We start from the raw sequence: 26,007 nt of genomic DNA, 5'->3' as shown, positions 1-26,007 counted from the left end.
AAGCGTCAACCACTTGCCACCTTCAGACAATGGCAAACCTATTCACATCATTGGGGTTCTAGAATCAACCTGCTGAAGTCGCACCTGACTCCTTCACGTCTTCAATGGAGCCATCCTGGATAGGGTGCACTTTCACGCCTTTCTTCTGCACCAACGAGCCTGTGACATTTGAGCTATGATCCCAATGTTTCATCCTCTGCCCTGGGTCTCCGTGAGGATGACTCTGAGGTTGCTTGGCTTACTAGCCTCCTGCATTCTGCTCACTGACAATGCCTAGTGATACATACGAGCTTTGCAGGGGGATCTGAAGTCTTATTAGGTTCAGTGCCAAGGAAACCTGTCCGATTCCTTCCAGGTGACGTCCGAGACAGTAAAGATCTGCAGTGGTGCCTGCTCACCACCAGTGGACCAGTGGCAGACCCCTTTCCCTGCCCCATGCAGAGTAGACGGTGGTGACATCTGGGAGAGATGTAGATCATTGGGCTCTAGTCTTCTGCGGAGACCCACCTCCATAATAATTTGCTGTTGTTGTGGGCTATTCGCTTGCCATTAAAGACCTGCTTGACCTCGATCAAAGTATGGCTGGTGCAAGTTCTCACAGACAACACCACAGCCATGGGGTTCTATAGCAAGCAGAGCTGGGTGAGGTCCTGGGTCCTGTGCCCAGAGACCCTGTGCATCATTCGGGTATTTCCCTTGTCCGGAAGCTCTTCCCCGTTCTGTGGAATGTTCCCCTATCCAGTCTAAAAAGGTCTCTATCTAGGAATCTGCACACTGGCATCACTGGCTTCACTTCTGAGCAATAGGGAGAGTCAAGAAAGAAACGGACATCACTGTGGTGGGGTGGCGATCAGATGTTTTATTTCATTGAATTGAACTCAACGCCCTTCTGTCATTAATTAATGACGAGCGCGCTGGAAAAGGTACTTCTCTGTTATTGCAACACACCATCCGTGAAGCATGCTACCAATCAAAACATTTACATGCAAAAATAAATAAAGTTCTGTGACTTTGATAGTAGACTAACTACTACACCCAGAATGCATCATAACAGTGACATCATATATATGTATATAAGTTAAAAATCAAAGTAGGACCAATGTAATAATCTACCGTGACCAGGAACTACGGTTCGAAACGCGTAGGAAGGATTACGACTTGAAATAAAACAACTTTGTTGCCAAGAACAGTGCCGCGCTGTCATTATTTTGAGATTAATATATATATATATATATATATACATATACACATACACATACATACACAAACACTAACTTTATTTTGAATTAAATGTATGCAGTTATTAAGTAATAAGTTATTTACTTTTAAGTAATTAAATATAAGTTAATAAGTAAGTGGTTTAAAAAAATGAAATTAAAATCTTGGTGTATGGTTTTAATTTTTGTAAGTTTAAATAAGAGTAGCAGTGGGTTTTTAGGGTTCATGGATGGTTAGTGCATTGTGATAGTAAGATTTGTTTTGGGTTCAGTGATGTTTAGTGAACAGGGGTAAAGAGGATTTTTAGGGCTCATGAATGGGTAGTGTATAGGAGTAGTACACTCCCCATCTCAAGGATGGGGAGTGTATGCGGTAGTGGTTTTTTTTTATGGATGAGGGGTGGGTAGTGAGGAGTTTATACTGCTTAGAGATGGTAATATATTGGAGTAATTGGGGGTTTGGGGGCATAGGGATGGGTAGTGTATAGGGCTTGTAAGGACTTTTGGCGCTCAGGGATGGGTAGTGTGTAGGGATAGTATGGAGTTTTAGGGCTCAGGAAAGGGTAGTGTATAGGAGTAGTAAGGATTTTTTAGAGTTAAGGAATTGATAGTTTATAAACATTAAATGAATAGTAATATTCATTTACTATACAATTTAAAATAAATATTTACATTAATTATAATTTGAAAAGAAAATTATAGAAAGGCATTCTTGATGTAATAACATGCTACATGACAGTACTCCTGATGCAATGAATGTAAGTTAATGACTCCTGATGTAAAGGCCTGCAGAATAACAACTGGCATTGGATGCAAATGCATGAACCCTTATCATCTTTTCTTTAAGGGAGAAGTCATTCTGTCCCCTGTTACTGTAATACCATATGCCCCTTTACCCAAGAGGTGCTACATACATTGCTTGTTTGTTGTTTATGAGAGAAGCATCAATCAGGTATGACTAATTGTTTTTCACAATATATAGCCAAATGAGACGTTGGTGGTTTTACGTTTGAGTTTATAAAGCTTATGGCGTAGCTGGGTTTTAATGGTCCTGATCAAATGACGATGCCAGCCTTAATTTGATCAGTTATGTTGGTATAAATTTGAAAATGATTTCATACAGCCCATGTCCAACTCATACATTTTGAATGTCATACCCTAGTGATTCTATGCCTCACACAGTATTACCAGGAACATTGTATAGTCTCAGAGCAAGCAACTATTGCTGTTTGTGGGTCATTGATGTTACACAAACTGTGACTCATCAGAGTAGTAGCTTTGGCATGGTATCATAAATGGCTTCTGATATCATGAAAGACTGTTAACTGAGTCAGAGAGAAAAAAGGTAACAAAGAAGAGAGTGAGAAGTAAGAGTTTGCTCACATTACCGTATCAATATTTTCAGCAAAGAGAAGCAAGTACACAACCAACTTCCTTATTAAATCTTTAGAGAGGCCCCTCACACTGGGTGTGAAAGAACACCTTTATTTTTATTTTTAAAAGACCCGTCACCCACCAACCTAGCTGGTAGCATGCTTCATCATTAGGGTCCCACCCGAGACACCTGGCTGTGCTTCAACACCTGGTTACAGCAATGTTTTTTTTTTAAAGGATTATTATCTCAGATGAAAAAGAGGCGAATTAAAATTGTCTTTTGGGTCACCCACCAGTTTGGTGTACTTTAATAATGGCAACCTTGGAAAAGGATTAAAAGCAGTTGTGAAGACGTAGCAGGAAACCAATCAACTCTCACATACTTGGAATGAGTAAGCATGTTTCAGCCATTATGTGTAAGCTGCTCAATGGGATCTGTATGGCTTTCTGCAGGACCAGAATCGAGTGCCTGCTATCAGTGTTCTCTGAATAGGAATACTGCACCCTGCACCCATAGGAGGGAAGTTCCTTAGCACTGAACAGAGTAATTTGGAAAGGCATTGTCCACATCTTGCCCCTTGAGTCTGCATGAACATGCCATGGGGCGGAGTTCAGGTTGGAGTTCGGAACAGTCGCCAAGTTTTTTTCCTCACCAGTCAAATTCAGAGATCTTCGGCAGGAAAGGGATTACTTTTTTTTTCTAAACGAGCACTGTGTCCATACTGCTGTACATAAGCTATGAAATATAAGACATTTGTAATCCAGGTTTAATGATGTCATACAGCCTGTTGCCCCATCAGACGCTGGTGGTCATGAATTGGTAATTTCATGCTGTCTGTGTTATTATTCAGCATTGGTTGTCATGGCCTAGTGATGTCATGGTAGATTACGTCACTGTACATTTATACTTTCAGCTTCAAAACAAAAGAAATAGGGAGAGGAAAGCATGGAGTGATGCTTCAGTTGTTGAATGCTAAGACATTTGTCTCACCTCACTTAGCTGAATGTTGTCTATTGAGAGATCATTAACATTCATCAATCATTGGATCTTTGTTTTATGCAACTTAGAGTAAAAAAAATCCATGTATACCCAGGGTTCATAAATCATACTCTGCAGTTCTCATAAAAATGCTAATGCATCATACAATGTCATATGCTTTTCAGAGTCACTAGTGCCCTTGATCTGAAAGAACATCTCCAAAAGCCTTCTAAGAAGTTGTCGGCAGGGATAAAAAGAAAGGTATGCAGCAATATTTCTCAAAATATTTCTTATTTTCCAAAATTGATGTAGTTAATAACTCTTTTTGATGATTCTCTCTTACTTAGTTATGTTTTGCACTGAGCATGCTGGGAAACCCATATATTGTGCTTCTGGATGAGCCATCGACTGGCATGGATCCTAAGGCCAAACAGCAGATGTGGTAAGTTTGTTCCCTATTCTATTCAGTGCTTTGTTAAACATTGCACGACAGGACGTATAGCATACACCAGGGAACACAGGTGCTAGGCAGATGGCTTGGTTAAACTGAATGTGTTGTATGTCTAAATCTAAACATATTTTTCCTTGCAGAGTGCTCTTCAAACTGTAGGAGATGAAAAGGAGTGTGCAATTAGACTTAGATTAGGATAAGGCTGACATTTTATTTTCAACAGATAATCTAAGCCTTCTTTTATCCCATGTACGCAGCTTTATTATGTCTGTCGTGCACAAAACCCAATGCTTGCATAGGGTTTTGGGTCAGCCCATTGATTAACCGATGCCTTTTTTGTGTATCTCATTTTTTTTGTTGCTTATTTGAAGGTTTACTTCGTCTAGTTGCATTTGACCATCTGCTGGAGAATGCTATAGAGGACAAGGGAACCCAATTTAATTGGTCAGGGGCCCTGGGTAGTTACAAGTTTTAAACACAGTGGTCCCTGAACAAGGACAATAGACTTAAGAAGAGATGAATATAGACCCAGAGTCAGTTATATATTTAAAGCTGTCCAGCCGGAAAGGAATGCTTTTAATTTGTAAAATTAACACGGAAACAATAAAGTGGGGCACAAACCTGCATCCTACTAAGTGTGTATATAGAGCATAAGCAGAAAACAGAAAAACAAAAGAGAGGCTCAGGCAGAGTGAATTGCTTGTACGTTATACAGTCAAATAGTACAAGCAGAAATGTGTTGGGACACAGTTACACATGACTAATATTACTTAGAAAAGCGTTTACAGTGTACATAGAGTCGACGACGTTTCAATCCTTTTTAAACATTTTTGGGATCATCATCAGGACAGAGTGTTACATGCCTGAGTAAAATTGCTTGTAAAAGTAATAAGAGAAAGGGAAAATGGGAAAGATAGTTAGGATGAGTTTAAAAACCGGCAAAAAATATCATGCAGACGCAAGTGAACCGGTGACTAATTTAAGAGAACTTCGGCGCAAAGGACACATGATCAAGTGCCAATCTAGTTGTGTAAAAGGTGTAGATCTGTGTCAGAGGCGGAGTGTCGTGATGTGACATGGGCCATTATATCAAAGTGAATCGGTTTTAAAAGAAAAACAGTGTGTTCTGTAACTGTGGTATACGGTGTGAAAAACAGGGGCCAGTGGACCTAGAGTGGACAATCAATAGCCATGTACATGTGAGGATAACATAGGACATTAACCAGAATGGCATAGTGAGCCGGTGCCGAGTGAGAAACCGTGTGTCCTGTGGCACACAATGTGAAAAACATGGGCCGGTAGCCCTGAAATAGTTGGCCGTGTTGACATATGAAAGTGGGAGTTTACCGTAAGAAAAACATGCTACTAGGAGGGACCGCAGCAGCGTGTTCTAAGAGGTTGCTGAGAGGCGAGGTAAGGTAGCGTATCTGCCTAAAATTGCCTCGAGCGACCTAAATGGTAGAGTGAAAAGTCAATGCGGTGAACCGCATGACTGCCTGAATTACATGCATGGTGATTGATGAAAAATGGGCAACATACTGGTGTTCCAGTAGAGATTACACTGGAAATTATGTGAACCGCGTCCGCGGTTACAAACCGACTTAACTTAAGCACAGGTGTTGATGGACCTAAGAGGGAACGGATAGGTAAAAGTAAATGTGGGGAACCGCATAACCTCTGGGATTTGCCAGAGACCCGAGTCCATCGAGACCTTCGCTCAAGTTGAATCAGTTTGTAACCACGGACGCTGTTCACATCCTTTCCAGTGTAATCTCTACTGGAACACCGGTACGTTCCCCATTTATTCATCAATCACCATGCATGTAATTTAGGCAGTCTTGCGGTTCACCGCATTGACTTTTCACTCTCCCATTAAGGTCGCTCAAGGCAATTTTAGACAGGTACGCTATCTTACCTTGCCTCTCAGCAACCTCATAGGACACCCTTCTGCGGTCTTCCTAGTGGCATGTTTTTCTTACGGTAAGCTCCTACTTCCACAAGGGCAACTATTTCAGGGCTCCAGCCCATGTTTTTCACATCTTGTGCACAGGACACACTGTTTCTCAGCATGCCATTTTGTTTTTTTGTCCCGCAATTATCCTCACATGTACATGGCTATTGATTGTCCACTCTAGGGCCACTGGCCCATTTTTCACATCATGGACCACAGTTACCAAATACACGGTTTTTCTATTAAAACCGGTTTACTTTGATATAATGGCCCATGACACATCACAACACTCCGCCTCTGACACAGATCTAGACCTTTTACACAACTAGATTGACAATAGATCATGTGTCCTTTGCGTCGAAGTTCTCTTAAATCAGTCACCAGCTGACTTGCGTCTGCATGATATTTTTCGCCGGTTTTTAAACTCATCCTAACTGTCTTTCCCATTTTCCCTTTCTCTTATTACTTTTACAGGGAATTTTACTCAGGCATGTAACACTATGACCTGATGATGATCCCAAAAATGTTTAAAAGGGATCAAAACATCGTCGACTCTATGTGCACTGTAAACGCTTTTCTAATTAATATTACTCATGTGTAACGGTGTCCCAACACATTTCTGCTTGTACTATTTGAACGTATAACATACAAGCAATTCGCTCTGCCTGAGCCTCTCTTTTGTTTTTCTGTTTTTTGCTTTATATACACACTTAGTAGGATGCAACCCTGTGTTCCACTTTGTTTCTGTGTTAATTTTACCAATTAAAAGCATTCCTGTCCGGCTGGACAGCTTGAAATATGGTACTGACTCTGGGTCTATAGTCATCTCTTCTTACGTCTATTGTCCTTGTTTTGGGGCCACTGTTTAGGTCGAGCCTAGCGCAGCGCGCATGCACTGATCTAGAAAATTACCTCTTGGAATCACTTCAGCTTTTCAGCAAACTTGTGCATGTGGCTTTCCTGAAAAGCTGAAGTGATTGGCCATTGCGTGTGGCTTTCAAAAATTTAAAGCCCGCAATTGGCCAAAGGCGGGTGCATGTATTCGCCCACGACCTACAGCTCGCGAAGCGATCAGCGACGCCATGTGTTACCAAAAAGCGCGGTCACCGCGCAGCCACGCTTGTTATAAAATCTGTTGTGTGGAAATGTTTGAACCATTTATACGGCGCGTGAGTTGCATCAAGGTGAAGGCGCGGCACAAAACAGGGGTGCACTTGCCGCTAATAAGGTGCACAAAGCCTAGTGTGAAAGCTGCGTGTGCCTTATTCTCCGTTTAAAAATACAAGTATTAATTTGGTTCAAAGTGATGGCGGGTGCTTAACAGATATGATGCTTGTCAGGGGGTGTTTTTGCAACCTCTGCGGCCGCCCACTTCAGATTGTTAGTCACGTGTCACTTGCTAGTGAGTGATAATTTTTAAAAGTTATTTTTACTCGTAACAAACAAAACAACAAACCAGCTGGAGGTGCAGGGGGCACCACATTAGCTATATAACAAACATTGCACACCACTTCCACAGGATAAATTGCTTACATTATAAATACAACGTTCCATAGACTTGTTACCACCCCCAGCCCGGCCCCTGAGTAGAATCATCTGAGATTATCAATATCTATTGGTCGATCATCACACTAAGCTGTGTTTGGTCTCATTTACTGATAGGAAAGTGGAGTCGATGTGTCAGTAACCCTTTGTGTCCCGGAGCATCCATTAGAAGGGCAGCCCAGTGCCAGTGTAATAGTAGAGCCCCCTCTCCCCCCCCCTCGCCAATCCAAGCCCCAGAGTAGACGAACACAGACACCTCCAACTCCAGGCCCCCACAGCAGTCATTAGACAGCAATGAATCAAACGTGCCTAGTTTCACCGTTGTGTTGCATGCCCGATGCAGGACAGGAACTGAATTAACTGGACACCTTTTGGATAATGGGACAGCATCTCAGTCAGTGAAAAGCTTAAATCGAATTCTAGCTGTCCAGGGCATTCAATTTTTATTGACATTTTGGCCATGTTTAGCTCATTATTAAACAAAGACTACGAGGACCAGAATGCAGAGGAGAACAACGGACTGGTTTAGCTACTCACAGATTTACCTGGCAGCATTGACAGCGGCGTTGGAGCATCTTGAATTTTGCATGAAAAGAAAATTCTATGCCGACCAGGGTATGCTTCCCCCCTCCCCCCAATCCCGCCGACCTCCATCCACATCCTCCAAGATGCCTAACAATGCAATTTAAGGACAATAGTCAACAAGTCTCTCCAGGCCTGCAACGCCCATTGGGCTCCCCCCGTCGTGTGTTGCAGCCCGGGCTGAGACAGCTTCCCGGGCACACACACATCCGCACCAGAGTACTTCACAAGTCTTTAAAAGACCATTTGCGCGTTAACGAGGCTTTGTTGTTTTTACCCCTTCTTAGAGCCCCTGCATCTCCACTCTGCATATTGCGGGAAGAGTCACCCACCCCCCAAAATGTTGTACCCCCCACCTCTGAGTCTCGCTAATATTCCAACAGGATGGTAACAATTTCAGGCCAGTAGCACTCAATGATGGGGCAAGCCCACATCATATGGAAGAAATCACTTGTCACTCATACACCTAGGGCATGTGGGAGCAGGGAGTGCACCCATTTTTCATACTCGCCTGGGAGTAAAATAGGTGACGTGCAAGTATTTCAGTTAAACAAGATGTAGGTGGGAAGGGATAACCAGCTCCCGGGGGGTGGGGGGGGTCTGACCTCCCACCCATTTCTCTCCTCTAGGGAGCATATCCAGCCCTTCCCTCTCCCTTAGGATGGTGAAAAAGTCCAACACTTTGGTGAGTAGAGATTTATACACCCATCAAGAGCCCTCTTGGCCTAGCGAGGACAAGATGACTTTAGGTTCATAGCTGCGTTCATGGAGCTCTGTCTAAGCCCCTGCTGGGACACTGTCGGCCCCTTGCTTTTATCCACCCAGGTTCTCAATTTTATCAGCTTTAAAGGGATTAAACGCCCCTTCTGCATGTGAAAATAACTGGTGCCGAGCTCTCGCGTTTCGCAGCTATTTCCAACGAACTGCTCATTCAGTCCGACTGTTTTTATTGACATTTTAGCCATGTTTAGCTAATTATTAAACAAAGACTAAGAGGCCCAGAATGCAGAGGAGAACAACAAACGGGTTTAGCTACTCACAGATAAACCTGGCAGCATTGAGAGCGGCGTTGGAGCATCTTTAATTTTGGCATGAAAGGATAATTCATATAGGTTAAAAAGATAAAGCCAAGAAGAAGACAGCGCTGACCATGTGGGATCACAATGGAGCTAATGAACCGCCTGCATGGTGACTTTCATGCAGCCTTGTCTTTTTTGCCCAACCAGCCCGCAGTAAGCATGTTGTGACTTGTGTAACTACTTTTTCTCCATTATAAAAATGGTTTAACCCAGGATGCTTGGTGATACTAGTTTCCATTCCCCCTGCTCCTCCACTCTCCCTGCTCCTCCACTCCCCCTGCTCCTCCACTCCCCCTGCTCCTCCACTCCCCCTGCTCCTCCACTCCCCCTGCTCCTCCACTCCTCCTGCTCCTCCACTCCCCCTCTCTCCCTCCACCTCCACTCCGCCCCTCTCTCCCTCCACCTCCACTCCGCCCCTCTCTCCACCTTCACTCCCACCTCCCTACCTCCACTCCCCCTCTCTCCCTCCACCACCACTCCTACCTCCACTCCACCTCCCTCCTTCCACCTCCACTCCCCCTCCATCTCCACTCCCCCCTCTCTCCCTCCACCCCCTCTCTGCCATCCCTCTACCTCCATCCCCCCTCCCCGCACCTCCACTCCCCCTTCCTCCACCTCCACTCCCACCACCTCCACTCCCCCTCCCTGCACCTCTACTCCTGCCTCTCTGCACCTCTACTCCCCTCTCCCTCCACTCCCACCCTCCACCTCTACCCCCTCCAACTCACTTCCCTTCCTCCCCCCTCTCTCCCTCCACCGCCCTCTCTCCCTTCACCTCCACTCCCCCTCCCTCCACTGACCACTCCCACCTCACTCCCCCTCCACTCCCCCTCCCTCCACCCCTACTCCTGCCTCTCTACACCTCTACTCCCCTCTCCCTCCACTCCCACCTCCACTCCCCTTTCCCTTCCCTCCACCTCCACTCCCCCCTCTCCACCTCTGCTCCTAGCACCACCTCCACTCCCCCACCACCTCCACTCCCCCTCCCTCGCTGCACCTTTACTTCTTCACCTCCACCTCTACTCCCTCCTCCCTCCCCCTCCTCTCCCCCTCACTCCACTTCCACCTCAGCTCCCTCCTCCCTCTACCCCCTCCACCTCCACTCCCCTTTCCCTTCCCTCTACCTCCACTCCCCCTCTCCACTCCCACCTCCACCCCCTCCCTCTCTGCACCTTTACTCCCACCTCCACCCCCACTCCTCCTCCCTCCCTGCACCTCCTCTCCGCCTCCCTCCACTTCCACTCCCACCTCCACTCCCTCCACCTCCGCTCTCCCAACTTCACTTCCCCCTCACTCCCTCCACCTCCCTCACTCACCCCCTCCCTCCACCTCCACTCTCCCCTCGCCCCACCCCCTCCCTCCCTCAACCTCCACCCCTCCCCACAGCACCCCCATTTCCCCCTCCCCCCCACTGCCCCATTCCTTGCATAAACAAAAAAACTAGAACACATTGTTGGTGTTAATTCTGGTTTTTATTAGGATACTTCAGGTGTATATAATGTTTTCTAGGTTATATATAAGGTGACACATGGTTATAACACTTTTTTAATTATAACTTATAACTTTTAAACATGCTGCACAACATTCACAATGCTCTGCAACACATATTAAAAAGGTTAACAAAGCAATAGCTCTCTCTAAACACTTATAAGGCCCCAGAGGCCTATTGGCTATGCCAATGCTTGTTTTAAATATCTACTGGAGAATAGCATCTTATGCAGACTTCTAGCTGGAGATTCCTTACCTTAGAATATTCCACAAGTGTCAGACTGGATCTGGAGGTTTTCGAGCAGTACACTTGTGTGCCAGTAGGTGGCGTAGTTGAGCTACGCATCAGCATTGCCTGCACTGGAAATGACATGTGCGGTGCCCACATAGGCGGCACCCCAGCGTCCTGACGTCAGTTCTTTCCTTTCCACTCCAGATAGTTCTGATCCGTGAAGAGCTACCCTCAGTTGTTTTTTGACTGGTTTTTTTTCCTGACTTTTTGTCAAACTGTTTTCTTGAGATATCTCTCCTGGTGTGACAGGATGTCCCCAAAGAAACCTACTGGTTTCACACCATGTAGTGCCTGTCATAGGCAGATGTCTCAAACAGATCCAGACTTGTTTTTTCTGTGGTACTTGGAGAGGGACCACATTTTCAAAGACCTGCGATTGCTGCTACACCGTGCACCCAAAGGCGCTGAGGGAGCATTCACTCAGGCTCCTCGCTACCCGACACTGGATGACCCCACGACACTCAAGATACTGGTCACATGAAAGGTCCTGAGACGGTTTGCGTAGCCACACCCAGCGGTCATCGTCTCGTTCAAAGTCGTTGGGGAAGTCCCATCCCAAGAAAAAATCCAAGATGTCGAAGAAAATCTTCTACTTAGCCATACTGTCTAAGTCATCGGACGAGGTGGAGGAGCATCTGCATTCCAGGCCACATGCTTCTGTGAAGCTGGAGAAACCCTTTCAAGCTGAAAGACATTTATGAGCCTGTACCCCTTATATTTGGGTGGCCTTCCCCCTCTGGAGTACCTACGGACTTGGGAAGGGCCCCCACTGGATCCTTGCTGGCAAATTCACCCTGGGTGCCAGTCGGGGCCCATGGATCCAGTCGTGCATCTAGAGCTTTGCCGCCTGTGAGACAGATACCTTCCTTAGTGTCAGCTCCAGTACCGGCACTCCTGATGCCGCCGACACACCACCATGACGCCATCCTCATTCTCGACTCCGACATGGAGCCGTACAGGCGCCATCTGACAGTTCCAGTACTGTCCAGGACCATGGCCTACAGGTTGGAACCAGAGCGTTTTTCATTTGACAGGCCTCTATAGGGAGACAAATTAGAGGGATCTGAGGACCCTTATGAATACTATCATTACCTAGACAATACTGAGGGCAACTGGTGTGAGAAACTGGCAGATGTCAGTGGACTAGACACCTTATTGGACACTCGCTTGGTCTCACCCCCTACCATGGCTATGAAGGAGAGTGCCTCATTTTCTATTGTGGTGACTACTGCGGCTGAGGTCTTGGAACTTCAGTTGCAGTCGAGATGACTGTCTTGACAGAGATACTTGAGCCGATGTTTCCTCATCTGAACCCTTACCCCCTTTACTGAAGCCCTTACTCCAAGTGCGGAGGGAATAAGCTGACCACAGGTGAATGTGAACCTGAGCTCTCAAAATGACAGCATTCTATTTGAGAAGCATTTCCTTTCCCAGTCCTACCCGCAACACGGAATATTCCCAACACGTTGAGGAGGGAAAGCAAAGATTACATGTATCCGAATGACTGATGTTATTTTCTATAAGATCTTTCCTTGGGAAACTGAAGTATAGTTCCAATTCAAGCCATACGGCCATGAAACACTGTAACAGTGCACTGTTTGCTTCACCTTTGAAATGAAATGCATAGTTCCCTAATTGCTCTGAAGCTGATTTCTTTCCCCTTTATGTAAATAATTTGCTGCTTTACACAGTGCGAACCAGACCCACCAGGGCAGAGTAGAGCTTCACATAAACACCAAATAACCTACATACATGAAGGAATAGAAAAAATATATACATAGTGCACAGTAAAATTGATAATTATACAGGGTAGTCTTTGATCGAATTCGGCATTAGGTACTTAAGAACTTAAGAACAGGAGAGACGGGGGAATGATAACTTGGGATCTCAGCCTCCCTTTAATATATGACATAAGTACCAGTTAAGAAAAACTTTTGAGTTTGCCTCAAAGCATTTCATCCCTTTAGCGCTTCGTTTGCACAAGATCCCAGTTGAATGAATGAAAATGAAAGAAAATATTTTATTGCGCGATTACTTAGGATCATTGCAAATTTCCAATTAATACAAGCAAACATGTCTGATGTAAAGCACATTAAAATTTACTGTTCCATGCACTGTTTTCCTAGGTGCACACAACACTGCTGAATAAGGTGTACCACAGAACAACTTATAGCACGAAAGAAGCCAGCGGTTGCATAATGGATGAGCTCTGTTTTTGTTTTTTTAGATTGTTTTCTCTTCGTTTGCAGTTATGCGTGACATGATTAATGTCACCAGAGAAACTCATACCCCCAGTGTAGAGTATTCTCATTTTCCCGCCTGATCCGGGTCAACTAAAAATAATGGACCCATTCCAAAACGATGTATGGATGGTACCTGCGTATACGGTGAATTAAGCGATTGGCTGTTAAGATTTACTAACAGCTATACCGAAGGTGTGTCTGATCCTGTTTTCCCCTTTCCCGTGGGTTGGTGGGGGGGCAGGCATTTTAACACGCTGCTCCTCGTGTGCTTGCGTACTAGAACAAGAAAGGGGGCGATGGTTTAGTTGGGAGGAAGTGGGGGAGCTCCGATCATGCACTCATACAATAGCATTAGCAAAGCAAATGGCTTTAACTTAATCAAATGCGAGACCTATTGCATTTTCAATGCTTTTTTAATATATCGTGCCATTTGAGCCACCGCAGAACTGCCCTTCCATTTATTAACCATCAAGAAGACTGTGTTTTTTAGTGGCCCTTACATTGGCCAGGATGGTCAGCAAATGGCAGGCACTCTCTGCACCACCTTCTTTCCGGACACGTGCTTCCTTCCTCTCAAAGGTTGTGACTCCTTTCCATGTACACCAGAACGTCGCATGCCTACTCTCCTTGCTCCACCTTCAAAAGAGGAGGAGAGACTCCAATGTTTGGACCCAAAAAGAGAATTGTCATTCTGCCTCGATCGCACAAAAAAAGTTCTGTGTTAGACAATCAACTCTTCTTGGTGTGTATCTGAAAGAGGGAGTTAGTTATAGATTCTTTACCTTGTGAATTAATCCCAGTCGGATTTGATCCGGAGAATTTTTTGTCAGCAGTACCCCTGTGCATTGAAAGGTGGCGTCAGTTTGCTCCACGTTCATCGTTGGCGTCGTGGTCACCGGGATGACGTTGCTGTAGCTACTTAGATGCCGCCCTCACACGCTGACGTCAGTTCTTTCTTTTTCCACGCCAGCCAGCACAGATGCGGAAAGAGCGGTACCTCCAGTCACTTTTTGACTGACATTTTGCCAACTTATGTCGACGCCGTTTTTGAGTCTTCGAATCCTTGTGCATGTCAGGGATGCCCGGTTTCAACGCTGGCGGTTCCTGCCGAAAACAGATGTCAGTGACAGATCCGCACCGCGTGTGCCTGTAGTGCCTGGAACGCGACCATGATCCCAAGTCATGTTCTGACTGCCAGACCATGAATCCAAAGACTTTGCGGGAGCGGTCCTGAAAGCTTCTCTCGGCCCGGCAGTCAGCTCTGCGCCGTTCGAAGGCCCGGCCATGCAGGAAGTCGAGGGACCAGTCGTGGAGCCACCATCACTCGTCTTCGAAGTCTTCGCACCCCTCAGGTAAGTCGAAGCACAAGAAGAAGTCGAAGAAGCATCGTCCCACTTCGACTTCTCCCAGTCCGTCCGCCGACGCAACGAGGAATGCGGGTGGTGCCCGTCCCGCAGCTCCACGTACGGAGCCCGAAGGGTTGGCCCTGAGTTTCCCTCCCTTTCTGGGACCCAGAGCGACCCCTGCCCAGCTTCGAACTTTCTATGAAGCGATGCATGTCATCTTTGGGCAGCCAGACTCTGCTGGTGCGCCCTTGGGCCCTGCGTACTCGCCTGCTGGCCCTGGGCCTTCGATGCTGGCATCTTCGTCCCCCTTGGATCCAGGCCTGGATGTGGATCGGCGGTGGTCGACCTCATAACACCTCCACCGGCATCGATTGAACCGGCACCACACCTGCAGCCAGTGCCGGTTGTGTCCCCAGCCGGCATCCCCCCGGCCTCCATCCCGATGTGGGCATGCAGTCGGACCGATGCCGATGGGTACTTTTGTACCCCTTTTTCACCCTGGTTCCTTCAGGCCAGATTCGCATCTAGGGGAGGATGAGGAGGACTTAGAGGGGTCTGGAGATCCTTTAACTGACCAGTTGGAATATGAACCAGACTGGAGAGAGGAGTTGGGGGATGCCAGTGATCTGGACACCTCTCCAGACCTTGGCATGTTTTCTCCTACCACCGTGGCTACGGAGGAGGGAGCTTTTTACGCAGTGGTGTTGCGTAAGGCAGCCGAGGCTCTCAACCTTGAGCTACCTACGGTGGCGGTCAGGACTAACCTCCTGACAGAGGTGCTTCAGCCGGCAGCAAGCTCTTCGCAGCCGCTGCTGCCGTTTAATGAGAACCTCACTGACATCCTTTTGGGCACCTGGTCCAGGCCCAACACCTGGGCTCCTGTGGATAGGATGATTGCTTGATGCCACTGCCTGGCACCAGGCAACCCCACTTTTCTCTCCCAACACCCCACCCCTGAGAGCTTGGTGGTCCATGCCCCTACATCCGAAGGCGCATTGTCTAACGCACCACCTGATAGGGAATCCAAGAAGCTGGACAATCTTGGGAAGAAGATGTTTTCTTCCTCCAGCTTGGGACAGCTGTCGGTGAACACCGCATGTCTGTTGGGCCGTTACACCCATTCTGTGTGGGATACGATAGCTCAGGTGCTGCCACAGTGCCCTGAGGAGGCCTGGGCCGTGCTGTCCCGTGCAGTCGCCAAGGGGAGAGACGCATCCAAGTTCACCATCAGATGTGGACTGGATACCACCGATTCGCTAGGCAGGACGATTTCAACTTCGGTAGCCCTTCGACACTACGCCTGGCTTTGGTCGACTGGTTTTTCTGGGGATGTCCAAGCTACCCTATGATGGCCATTGCCTGTTCGTCGACAAAGCAGACAACGCGCTAGAGCGCTTCAAGGACTCTCGGGCTACGGCCGAGTCATTGGGCCTCTCCCCCACCCGCCCTGCGCAGTCTGCTTTTTGCCCCTTTTGTGGTTACCGAAGGGGGGCCAGCGAGCGGAGCAGTCCACCACCGCCCCCTTTGTAGCAGGCTCCAAACCCTCCTAGTCTGACCTTTCAAGGCCACCAATCACTGATGGGCGGCAGGATTCGCCATCACCTCCGCCACTCACGCACCATCACGTTCGACAGGTGGGTTTTGCAAATAGTCCGAAGGGGCTGCTCCCTCCCCTTCGAGACTACCCCTCCATTCCTGCCACCTCACCACCATCGCATGTCTGAGGATCATGTGGCCCTTCTCCAACAGGAAGTTTCGGCTCTCTTGGCCAAGGGAGCAACCGAGCGAGTTCCTGCCCCAGAAGTAGGTCGTGGTTGCTATTCCCACTACTTTCTGGTGCCCATGAAGGACAAAGGCCTGTATACTATCTTGGATCTCTGGAACGTCAACTGCTTCCTCCGGAAGAAGTTCAAAATGTTGACGCTAGCTCAGGTCCAGTCTGCCCTCGACCCTGGAGACTGGATGGTAGCGTTGGACTTGCAGGATTCTTACTTTCACATCCTCGTCCTGCCGGCCCACCGGCATTACCTGTGGTTCACGGTAGGCCACGAGCACTTTCAGTTTACTGTGCTCCCCTTTGGCCTTACCAGCGCCCCTCCGGTGTTTACAAAAGTGATGGCGGTGGTCGCAGCTCATCTGCGCAGATCTGGGATTCCAGTCTTCCCCTATCTTGACGACTGGCTGTTGAAGGTGGGTTCGCCCCAGAATACGGCGGACCTCCTGTACTCGCTGTGGTTCACCATAAACGTTCCGAAGTCACACCTGATTCCCTCTCAGACGCTCCTTTTCATCTGAGCAGTTCTGGACACAACACAGTTTCGGGATTATCCTCCTGAGCAGCAAGTCGGGGATATTCAGGCTATGATTCCGTTCTTTCATCCTCTATCCCAGGTTTCGGTCAGAATGACCCAGAGGCTGCTGGGACTCATGGCCTCCTGCATCCTGCTGGTGGATCATGCCAGGTGGAATATGCGGGTTCTGCAGTGGGACCTGAAGTTCCAGTGGTCACAGCATCGGGGAAATCTGTCCGATTGCATTCAGAGCTCAGAGGGCACTGCACGTCAATTGCAGTGGTGGCTGACGAACCAGGATTGGGTCAACGGCAGATCCCTCTCCCTTCCCCAACCGAAGTAAGCAGTGGTGACGGATGTATCACTTCTAGGGTGGGGTGGCCACATGGGAGAGCGGGAGATCAGAGGCCTCTGGTCTCCGGCGGAGTATGGGCTCCACATCAACCTTCTGGAGCTTCGGGTGATCCGTCTTGCACTGAAAGCATTCCTTCCCTCTGTCCAGGGAAGAGTGGTGCAGGTGTTCATGGACAACAGCACCGCCATGTGGTACTGCAACAAACAAGATGCTCTCCATCTCTGGACATAGCTGGAACATCAGGGCATATCCCTGGTGGTTCAACACCTGGCAGGTTCACTGAACGCCAGGGTGGACAAACTCAGCCGCAGGTGCATGATGGATCATGAATGGCATCTTCACTCTGAGGTGGTGCAAGGTCTCTTTCAGCAGTGGGGAGAGCCTTGGTTAGATCTATTCGCCTCGAATCGAATGCACAATATCAGCAATTCTGCGTATTGGAATTTCCAAGGTGGCACTCGCTAGGCAGCGCTTTTCATCGCGAGTGGAGTTGCGGTCTTCTATACGCCTTTCCGCCTGTACCATTTCTGCCCAGAGTGCTGAAGAAGATCAAGCACGACTGGGCCCAAGTCATCCTTGTGGCTCCAGATTGGGCACGAAGAGTCTGGTTGCCCGAGCTGTTACACACGGCCATCGAGCCTCTGATCTGACTGCCTCTTTGGGAGGATCTTCTGTTGCAGCAGCGGGGGGCAGTCCTCCACCCGAACTTGTCCAGTCTCCACCTCCTAGCGTGGAGATTGAGCGGCGACAGTTGACAGCCTTCGACCTTCCTCCCGAAGTATGTGATGTTATCTTGGCATCCAGGCATCCCTCCACTAAAATGGTATACGCCTGCAGATGGAACGCATTTGTGGCATGGTACGCAGCAAAGGTTGTGGATCCCCTTTCTGCCCCCCCATTTCTGAGGTTCTCTTGTTTCTCCTGTCTTGGCCCAGCTGGGCTCTGCTCTGGGCACTTTGAAGGGCTACCTCTCAGCCATTTCAACCTTTCTTAGGCTTCCTGATCAACCTTCTCTTTTCAAGTCCCCTGTTGTAAATTGCTTCCTTAAGGGCATTACTCATCCTTTTCCTCCTGTTCCCTTCGTAATGCCTCAGTGGGAATTGAACTTGGTTCTTACTTACCTTATGTGCGCTCCCTTTGAGCCACTTCATAACTGTCCTCTCAGACTTCTTACTTTAAAGACTGCCTTTCTGGTTGCCATCACCTCTGGGTGAGTGATCTTCAAGCTCTTTCTTCAAAGCCTTCCTTTCTGGCTGTTAATCCACACAAGGTTGTACTCAGAGCCAGACCTTCCTTTCTTCTCAAGGTGGTTACTTCTTCCCACATTGGTCAAACCATCACCTTGCCCACCTTCTTTCCGCCTCCGCATCCGTCTAAGGAGGAAGAGTAGCTCCACCGTCTGGATCAAAAGAACAAGCGCTTTCATTTGATTTGGATTGCACTAAGCAATACTGGGTGGATGACCAGCTCTTGGTTGGCTACGTGGGCACCAAAGAATGCCGGGCCGTGCACAAACGGACCATCTCTAGGTGGGTTGTTCTGAGCATCAAAGCTTTCTACTCTTTGGCCAAGAAGGAGCCTCCAGTGGGATTGCGCGCCCATTCCACCAGGGCGACGGCAGCTACCACTACTTTGGGACGGTGAGTCCCCCTCAATGACATCTGTCAGGCAGCTACGTGGGCATCTCTGCACATGTTCACAAAACACTACTGCCTGGACAGCCAAGTCCAGAGAGACCGCTTCTTTGGCCATTCTGTTCTCCAGGACTTTCTGGTGTGAACTTGGTCTGCAGATCCACCTCTGGGGTTGGTATTGCTAGGGTATCTTTTCACAAGGTAAGGAATCTATAACTAATTGCTTACCTTGGGTAACGATATATCTGTAAGCGACATAGATTAGTTATAGATTCCTTACCGCCCCACCCATCCTCCCCGTTCTGTGAACTGACTTCTAGGTTCAGGGAATCCCTTTCGGGGCCCTAGTTTTGTGCACCAGTGGTCAGTGGCTTGCATGGTTCTGCGCTTCTGGCATGGAATGTCTTGTGGAAGAACTGACGTCAGCGCCGGAGGGTGGCATCTAAGTAGCTACAGCGACATTATCTCGGCGACCAGGACGCCAACGACGAACGCAGACCCGACCGACGCCACCTTTTGACCTGCAAGGGTACTGCTGACGAAAAATTCTCCGGATCCAGTCTGACGCCTAGGGGTAATTCACAAGTTAAGGAATCTATAACTAATCTTTGTCTCTTACAGATATATTGTTACCGAAGGTAAGTAACTTGTTCCTTGGGGTCAAAAAAGTAAAGGCTGTGCAGAAATGGACCAACTCAAGAAAGTACTCTGCAGAACCATCTGCTACCTATTGACCAAGAAGCACCCCCTGAGTGCTTGGTAGCTCATTGCACCAGAGCCAAGGCTGCAACCACTGCATTAGCCTTCGGAGGCCCTTGTCATGGACATCTGTCAGGCAGCAACAGGGGCATCTCTGCACACATTTACTAACCCTTACTGCTTGGTTTGCCAGGTCTGTCGTGACAAGACCCACGTTCATGGAGGCTTTACTTGGGTATCTATTCTAAGGTAAGGAATCAGCGGCCAGAAGTCTCTATCGGATGAAAAAGTTCAGTAACTCCTTATCTAGTGGAAGCTTCAGCCATAGATTCCTTACCAGAATTTCACACCAGTTGTAAGCCTTCATCATGGCTCCGCACTCCCGGCATGAAAAGTCTCAAAAGGACGCTGGGGTGGCACCTGTATTTGCACCGTACACTTCATTTCCGGCATGACCGCCACCAATGTGGAGCCAAAGAAGGCCATCTACTGGAGTGCAGGGGTACTGCTTGAAAAATTCCAGATCCATTCTGACACTTCGAGAATTTTCTACGGTAAAACATCTGCATCTAAATAGAGTCTACCATATAAGGCGTTACCATAGGTAAGTAACTTGTTCTTTTTTACCATCCTTTTGATTGTATGACTTCTATCCTTCCACTGCCTACAGTCAAGGAAATATTTTCGTTGTTTTCATTCAGCACTCCACGTAAATTGATGTGATTTCTTGCTGTCTTCGACGTGCTGTTCCCCCTTAAAACACATACTCTTTTTATTGAAGCCCTCTTTTTCTGCAGCTTGTCCATTGCTTCCCTTGACATTCCCATCTTGCTCAGTTTTTTTACATTTAATAGCCCCCATCCAGCACTTCCATTGCTCCCACTCCCTGCTTTTCCAGTTGCATGTTGATACTTATTATAATCCTCACCATGTTCCCACTCTCTCCATCATTGCTACCCATCCCTGTTGCAAACCTTGTTGTGGAGCTGCTCCTTTATGGAAAAAAAGTGCTTTGGTGCATTTATTATATTTATTAATTTACCGCTCCATGATGTGCAACCACAGCCTTTGCCAATGCTTGTTTCATATAGGTTGTCCCAACCAAATATTGTTTTACTCAACAGGGAATCAGCATTGAAAGTTTTAAGACCAAGTACCTAATAGGAACTCCAGTTCACAAGCTTGAGAGCATGTTTTGTAGTTAACATTATTTTTTTATACTGAAAGGAAAGAACTGTAGGTAGTAGAAGATTGGGTGTCCATGGAAGGAACAGAGAATTTGAGTGTATGGGGAAAATGTCATGTTTAGGATGGGGGAAATGTTATTGAAGAGTTAGAAGTGTGGCAGTACAAAGGCAGAGAAATTAGAAAAGCATATTTTAACGTTTTCTAAAATAAGGTTTTTCATAATTTTTCAAGTGAGTAAGGGATTCTTTATTGCTCGATTATCCAAAATCATTGCAATTAAAATTAATAAAATCATGAATAAAAAACAAATCCATTATTCACCAATTAATATACAACTGTGTACACATAAAAGGATGGTTATTTCTGTTGTTACATGTCACACTAGAACATTGATACCATAGTTGCATTTCTTTTATCACAATTGTTAAAAATTCATAAATCAAATAACATGTGATAGTCAGATTCCAAGGGATGTGCAATAAAAACTATAGATATCATATGACATAGTGCAATAGCTATAAAGTGTCAAAGTGCAAACATTGTAGACATTATAAGTCCTTGTGCAAATAAGCAATAAAAAACAGGTGCCTCAATATAATCTTTAGGTACTAATCACAAATATTGCCTAAGACAGAATCATAAAATCCAAGTGCAAACATATTCAAAGTGCTAATAACCTGGCAGCAGCATCCATATATTTTCCAAAATGTACCTTACCCTTAATGGCACACTGAAGATACCAGCAATTTTCCTGCAATTGAAAAAAATGTTACATCAGACATAATAGTGGAATTGATTCACCTATTAAACATAAAATAAAAGCCTGGGCGGCTGATCTAACCCCTGCTGTAAGGAATAGAGGTTTCAATGTTTCAATAATACACGGACACACACAACATGTTGCAAAGTGAGCAAGGAACCCACGTTTGGGCATACCCTGCCAACATAGGACGAGCAAAGCAAACCCAATGAGATGATGGACAGAGCGCTGAAACTTTTCAGAAACTCACCCCCAGTCACAGATCTGGGTTGAATACATCATCGCTCTTTAGATCACTTCGTCACCCCAGTTCAGACCCAGCCATATGCGAATCAGTCTTGACCCTGTTCTTATGGGAACAGTCCAGCCCGAACTGCCAAGCCATGTCTTCCCTGGACCAGAAACAAGCATCCTTGAACAGGTTTCGGGGTAACACCCCTCATCAGCCAGGCTAGCTTGAATCCAGTGGCAAAGTGAGCAAGGGACCCATGTCTGGGCATGCCCTGCCAACTTAGGGCAAACAAAGCATACACAAGGAGATGATGGATGGAGTGCTGAAACTTTTCAGACACTCACCTCCAGTCACAGATCTGGGCTGAATCCATCATCTTTCCTTAGCTCACTTCGCCACCCCAGTACAGACCCAGCCATATGCAAATCAGTCTTGACCCTGTTTCTTATGTGAACAGTCCAGCCCGAACTGCCAAGCCAGGTCTTCCCTGGACTGGAAACAAGCATCCTGGGACAGGTTTCGGGGTAACACCCCTCAGCCAGGCTAGATTGAATCCAGTGGCAAAGTGAGCAAGGGCATAGTCCTGGTGGTTCAACACCTGGCAGGCTCCTTGAACGCCGGGTTGGACGAACTCAGCCACCTATACCCAACGGATCATGAATAGCATCTCCAACCATTGGTGGCACAAGGTCTGTTTCAGCAGTGGACAGAGACTTGTTTAGAGCTGTTCGCCTCTGTAAAGAATATGCAATATCTACAGTTTTGCACGCTGGAGTTTCAAAGCGGTTCTCATTTGGAGACGCTTTTCATCTTGAGTGGCGCCCAGGCCTCATGTATGTCTTTCAGTCCATACCACTTCTGCCCAGAGTTCTCGAGAAGGTCAGGAACGACTGGGCCCAAGTCATCTTTGTGGCTCCGGACTGGGCACAGAGAGTCTGGTATCCTGAGCTTCTCAGCATGACCATCGATCCACCGATCAGTCCGCCCCTTCGGGAAGATCTTCTGTCGCAGTAGCAGGGGAGGGTCCCTCCTCCGACCCTGTCAACTTGATCCTTCTTGCATGGAGATTGAGTTGGGACAGTTAACAGGTTTTGACATTCCCCCGGAAGTCTGCAATGTTATCCTGGCAGCCAGGCGTCCCTCCACCAAGACAGTGTGCACTTGCTGGTGGAACAAATTTGTATTTATATTGTAATGGGAAGTCTATTGACGCTGTTTCTGCTTTCCTTTCTGATGTCCTTCTTTTTATTCTTACCCTTGCCCATCAGGGTTCTCCTCTGGGTACTCTAAAGGGTTACCTTTCTTCTCTGTCTGCCTTTTTGCGGCTGCCTTACCAACCCTCTTTATTTAGGTTCCCTATTGTAAATAGGTTTCTGAAGGGTCTTGTAAATGTTTGCCCCTTCTTTTTTCATTGTGCCTCAGTTGGACCTTAATTTAGTCCTCACATTCTTAATGTGTGCGCCTTTTGACCCTCTTCATAATTGTCCCTGCCATCTGCTCACTATCAAAACAGCCTTTCTCTGGGCAAGACAATCTGCTGAGAGGGTGAGTGAGCTGCAGGCTTTATCATCCAAGCCTCGATTCCTGTCTGGCTTTCCAGACAAACTGGTGCTTTGCTCTTGCTTGGCAAAAGTGATAACACCACTCCTTATGGGCCAATCCGTTACCTTGCCCACTTTCTATAATCCTCCACATCCTTCAAAAGAAGAGGAACGACATCACTGTCTGGACCCAAAAAGAGTGTTCTTCTACCTTGACTGCACACAAAAGTTCCAGGTAGACGACCAACTCTTCGTGTAGTATGTTGGAGTGAAGAAGGGTCGGGCGGCGCAGAAAGAAACCATTTCACACTTGGTCGTTCTCTGTATTAAAATCTGCTACGCACTGGCCAGGAAGCAACCCCCTAGGGCTTAAGGGCTCATTCCACCAGGGCTAAAGCTCTGACCACTGCGTTAGCACGTGGAGTCCTATCCCTGGACATCTGCCAGGGAGCAGTGTTGGCATCCCTGCACACATTTACCAAACACTATTGCCTGGACAGTCAGGTCCCCAGGGACGGGCACTTCGCTCATCCGGTCCTGCAAGACCTTTTAGTTTATAATTTCCCTGCAGCCCACCATCAGGGATTGTATTGCTTCGGTATCTATTCAAAGGTAGGAATCTGTGGCTAGATGTCTCTATGAGATGAGCAAGTTACATACCTTCAATAGCGCATTATCTGGTAGGGACTAGATCTAGCCGCAAATTCTTTACAGACTCACCTATCCTCCCTTTTCTGCTGACAGATTTCTAGAGTCATGGCTGATCCCTTTCAGGGCTCTAGTTTGGACACACCGCTGTCGGTGCACTTCATGGGTCTGCGTTTCTAGCATGGAAAGTCTTGAAAAGTAACTGATGTCAGATCGCCGAGGGGGTACCTAAATGACTGCCACTTTCTGCGCAGACGATGCCGACAACACCGTGTGGAGCTGAAAAACGCCACCTACCAGCACTCGGGGGTACTGCTCACACAAACAAATTCCAGATCCAGGCTGACGCCTGGGAAATTCAAAGGTAAGGAATCTGAGGCTAGATCTCGTTTCTACCAGATTACGTGTTACCATAGGTACGTAACTTGTTCCTCCATGCTATTACTACAGTATCTTTAAATTACATATATATTTTTTTTAAAGAGTCAAAATAGAGTATTTGGGGTATACGCCGTATGTAGGGACATATGTAATGCATTCCAGATAGACCCACGCACCTTCAATGCCTATGCAGTAAATCTGAATTAAAAAAGTACAAAACCTATAACAGCCCTATACCACTGTCCCCAGCATATAAGATAGATGAACCAGTAATAGCATGTATGTTGAAATTTAAAACAGTTGAACTATCATGACCACTCATGAATATAGAGCAGATAATGTAGATCCACATTCACGATTCACACTGGACTGTGGAGACTCTTTCTCTCGCCTATGTTTAGACAAACAAATGAAGGATGCTCAACAAGTCTTGTGAGCAGGTTTCAGTAATTATTCCTTTAAAGAACTACATGGGTGCACTGAATTTCAGTAGGCATATATGCACTGAGCAGGACTCAAAGATGGACCTTAGCTACTTGCAAGAGCTTAGTCTGTCCCGTATTTTGTGGCTAATAGAGCCTAATTGCACCTACTATATTCTCACAAGGTCAAAGGCTTACACCAGCAAAGCCAGGGTCGGCTCCACCTGTGTAAACCTTGCGCTTTCCTCAACTCTATAAATAAAGTCAGAGAAGTGTAAGTTTAGCATGAAAGGAGCATCACCAACTTCTGACCAAGGCCTTTAGTGCCCATTTTGGATATTAAAAGTAGTGAACAATTGCCTTGTTTCTGCCTTCTCACTTTCACTGTGTACATTTTTGATTCTCTACTTTTGTTGTTTCTAGAATGGAGATTCCCTGAAACCCAAATCTGAGTAAGAAATGAATTGGGTCTACTGGACGAAGATGAGCCATACTCTTGCCACTTTCACTCGCAGGGCACTGTGGTGGAAAAGATGTGCATTGTCATACCTAACAACTAACCTACCACAGCATTTTAAGACAGAACCATGATAAGAAAGTAGGATGCCTGAAGTTTCACTCTCTGGCACAATGGTAGAGAAGGTTCTTCTCATTTAGGTTAAACTACTTATGGAAAAACAAATTGCACAATCATGGATGAATCACAGATCTAATTCATTGGGTCTCAAGGATTGTGAACTTTTACCAACAGGCTATATCTTAATATCCAACCTGATGGATACTTCTGCCTGCAAATTAGGCACCTGTTGAATATTTCCAGACGCCAAACTGGATCTGGAAACTTTGCAATAGTTATCCTGCGCCAGTACGTGGCATTCAACTATGTCTCAGCCTTGAGTAGATCCCTAAACATGACCTCAGCAGAACCATATCGCACCACCCCGTCGCCCTGTAGTCAGTTCCCTTTCTTACACTCCTTTCGACACAGATTTGGTGTAGACCCTCCATTGAACATTTTTACACATAATTGATGATTGGCTCCTCAAGGTGGGCTTCCCACAGTTGGAGTCTGACGCCCACAGCTTTTCTGCTGTTCAGCTAGGGTTTCTCAATCAATAAGTTGCTCCTGGAACCCTCTCGGTGCCTTCCGTTCATAGGGGCTGTATTGGACACAACACTTCTCTGAGCTTTTCCTCCTCCCTAGAGGAATAAAGACTTTCGGGATATGATTAAAATGAGGGAGCTTGGATTCTAGCCCTGGTGGACCTTTGCCTTCTGAGTCTCCTGGCTTATTGCATACGGTTGATGA

The 26,007-nt window shown here is 46.8% G+C and overlaps 1 protein-coding gene across 1 annotated transcript in view; it reads left to right on the top strand.

Moving 5' to 3' along the window:
- The window catches only part of LOC146810320 (cholesterol transporter ABCA5-like), a 1,540,893-nt gene that overhangs the window by 1,264,803 nt on the left and 250,083 nt on the right, over positions 1-26,007 (top strand). Inside the window, exons 33-34 of the mRNA XM_085617316.1 lie at positions 3,756-3,831; positions 3,918-4,012. Of these exons, the coding sequence (XP_085473442.1) occupies positions 3,756-3,831; positions 3,918-4,012 (171 nt within the window). The remainder of the gene's footprint in view (positions 1-3,755; positions 3,832-3,917; positions 4,013-26,007) is intronic.

The sequence above is a fragment of the Triturus cristatus genome, chromosome 7 (genome assembly GCF_964204655.1).
Source record: "Triturus cristatus chromosome 7, aTriCri1.1, whole genome shotgun sequence".
In the NCBI taxonomy this organism is placed as follows: domain Eukaryota; kingdom Metazoa; phylum Chordata; class Amphibia; order Caudata; family Salamandridae; genus Triturus; species Triturus cristatus.
The sequence above is the reverse complement of the archived record's forward strand: the minus strand, read 5'-3'. Positions and strand labels throughout refer to the sequence as shown.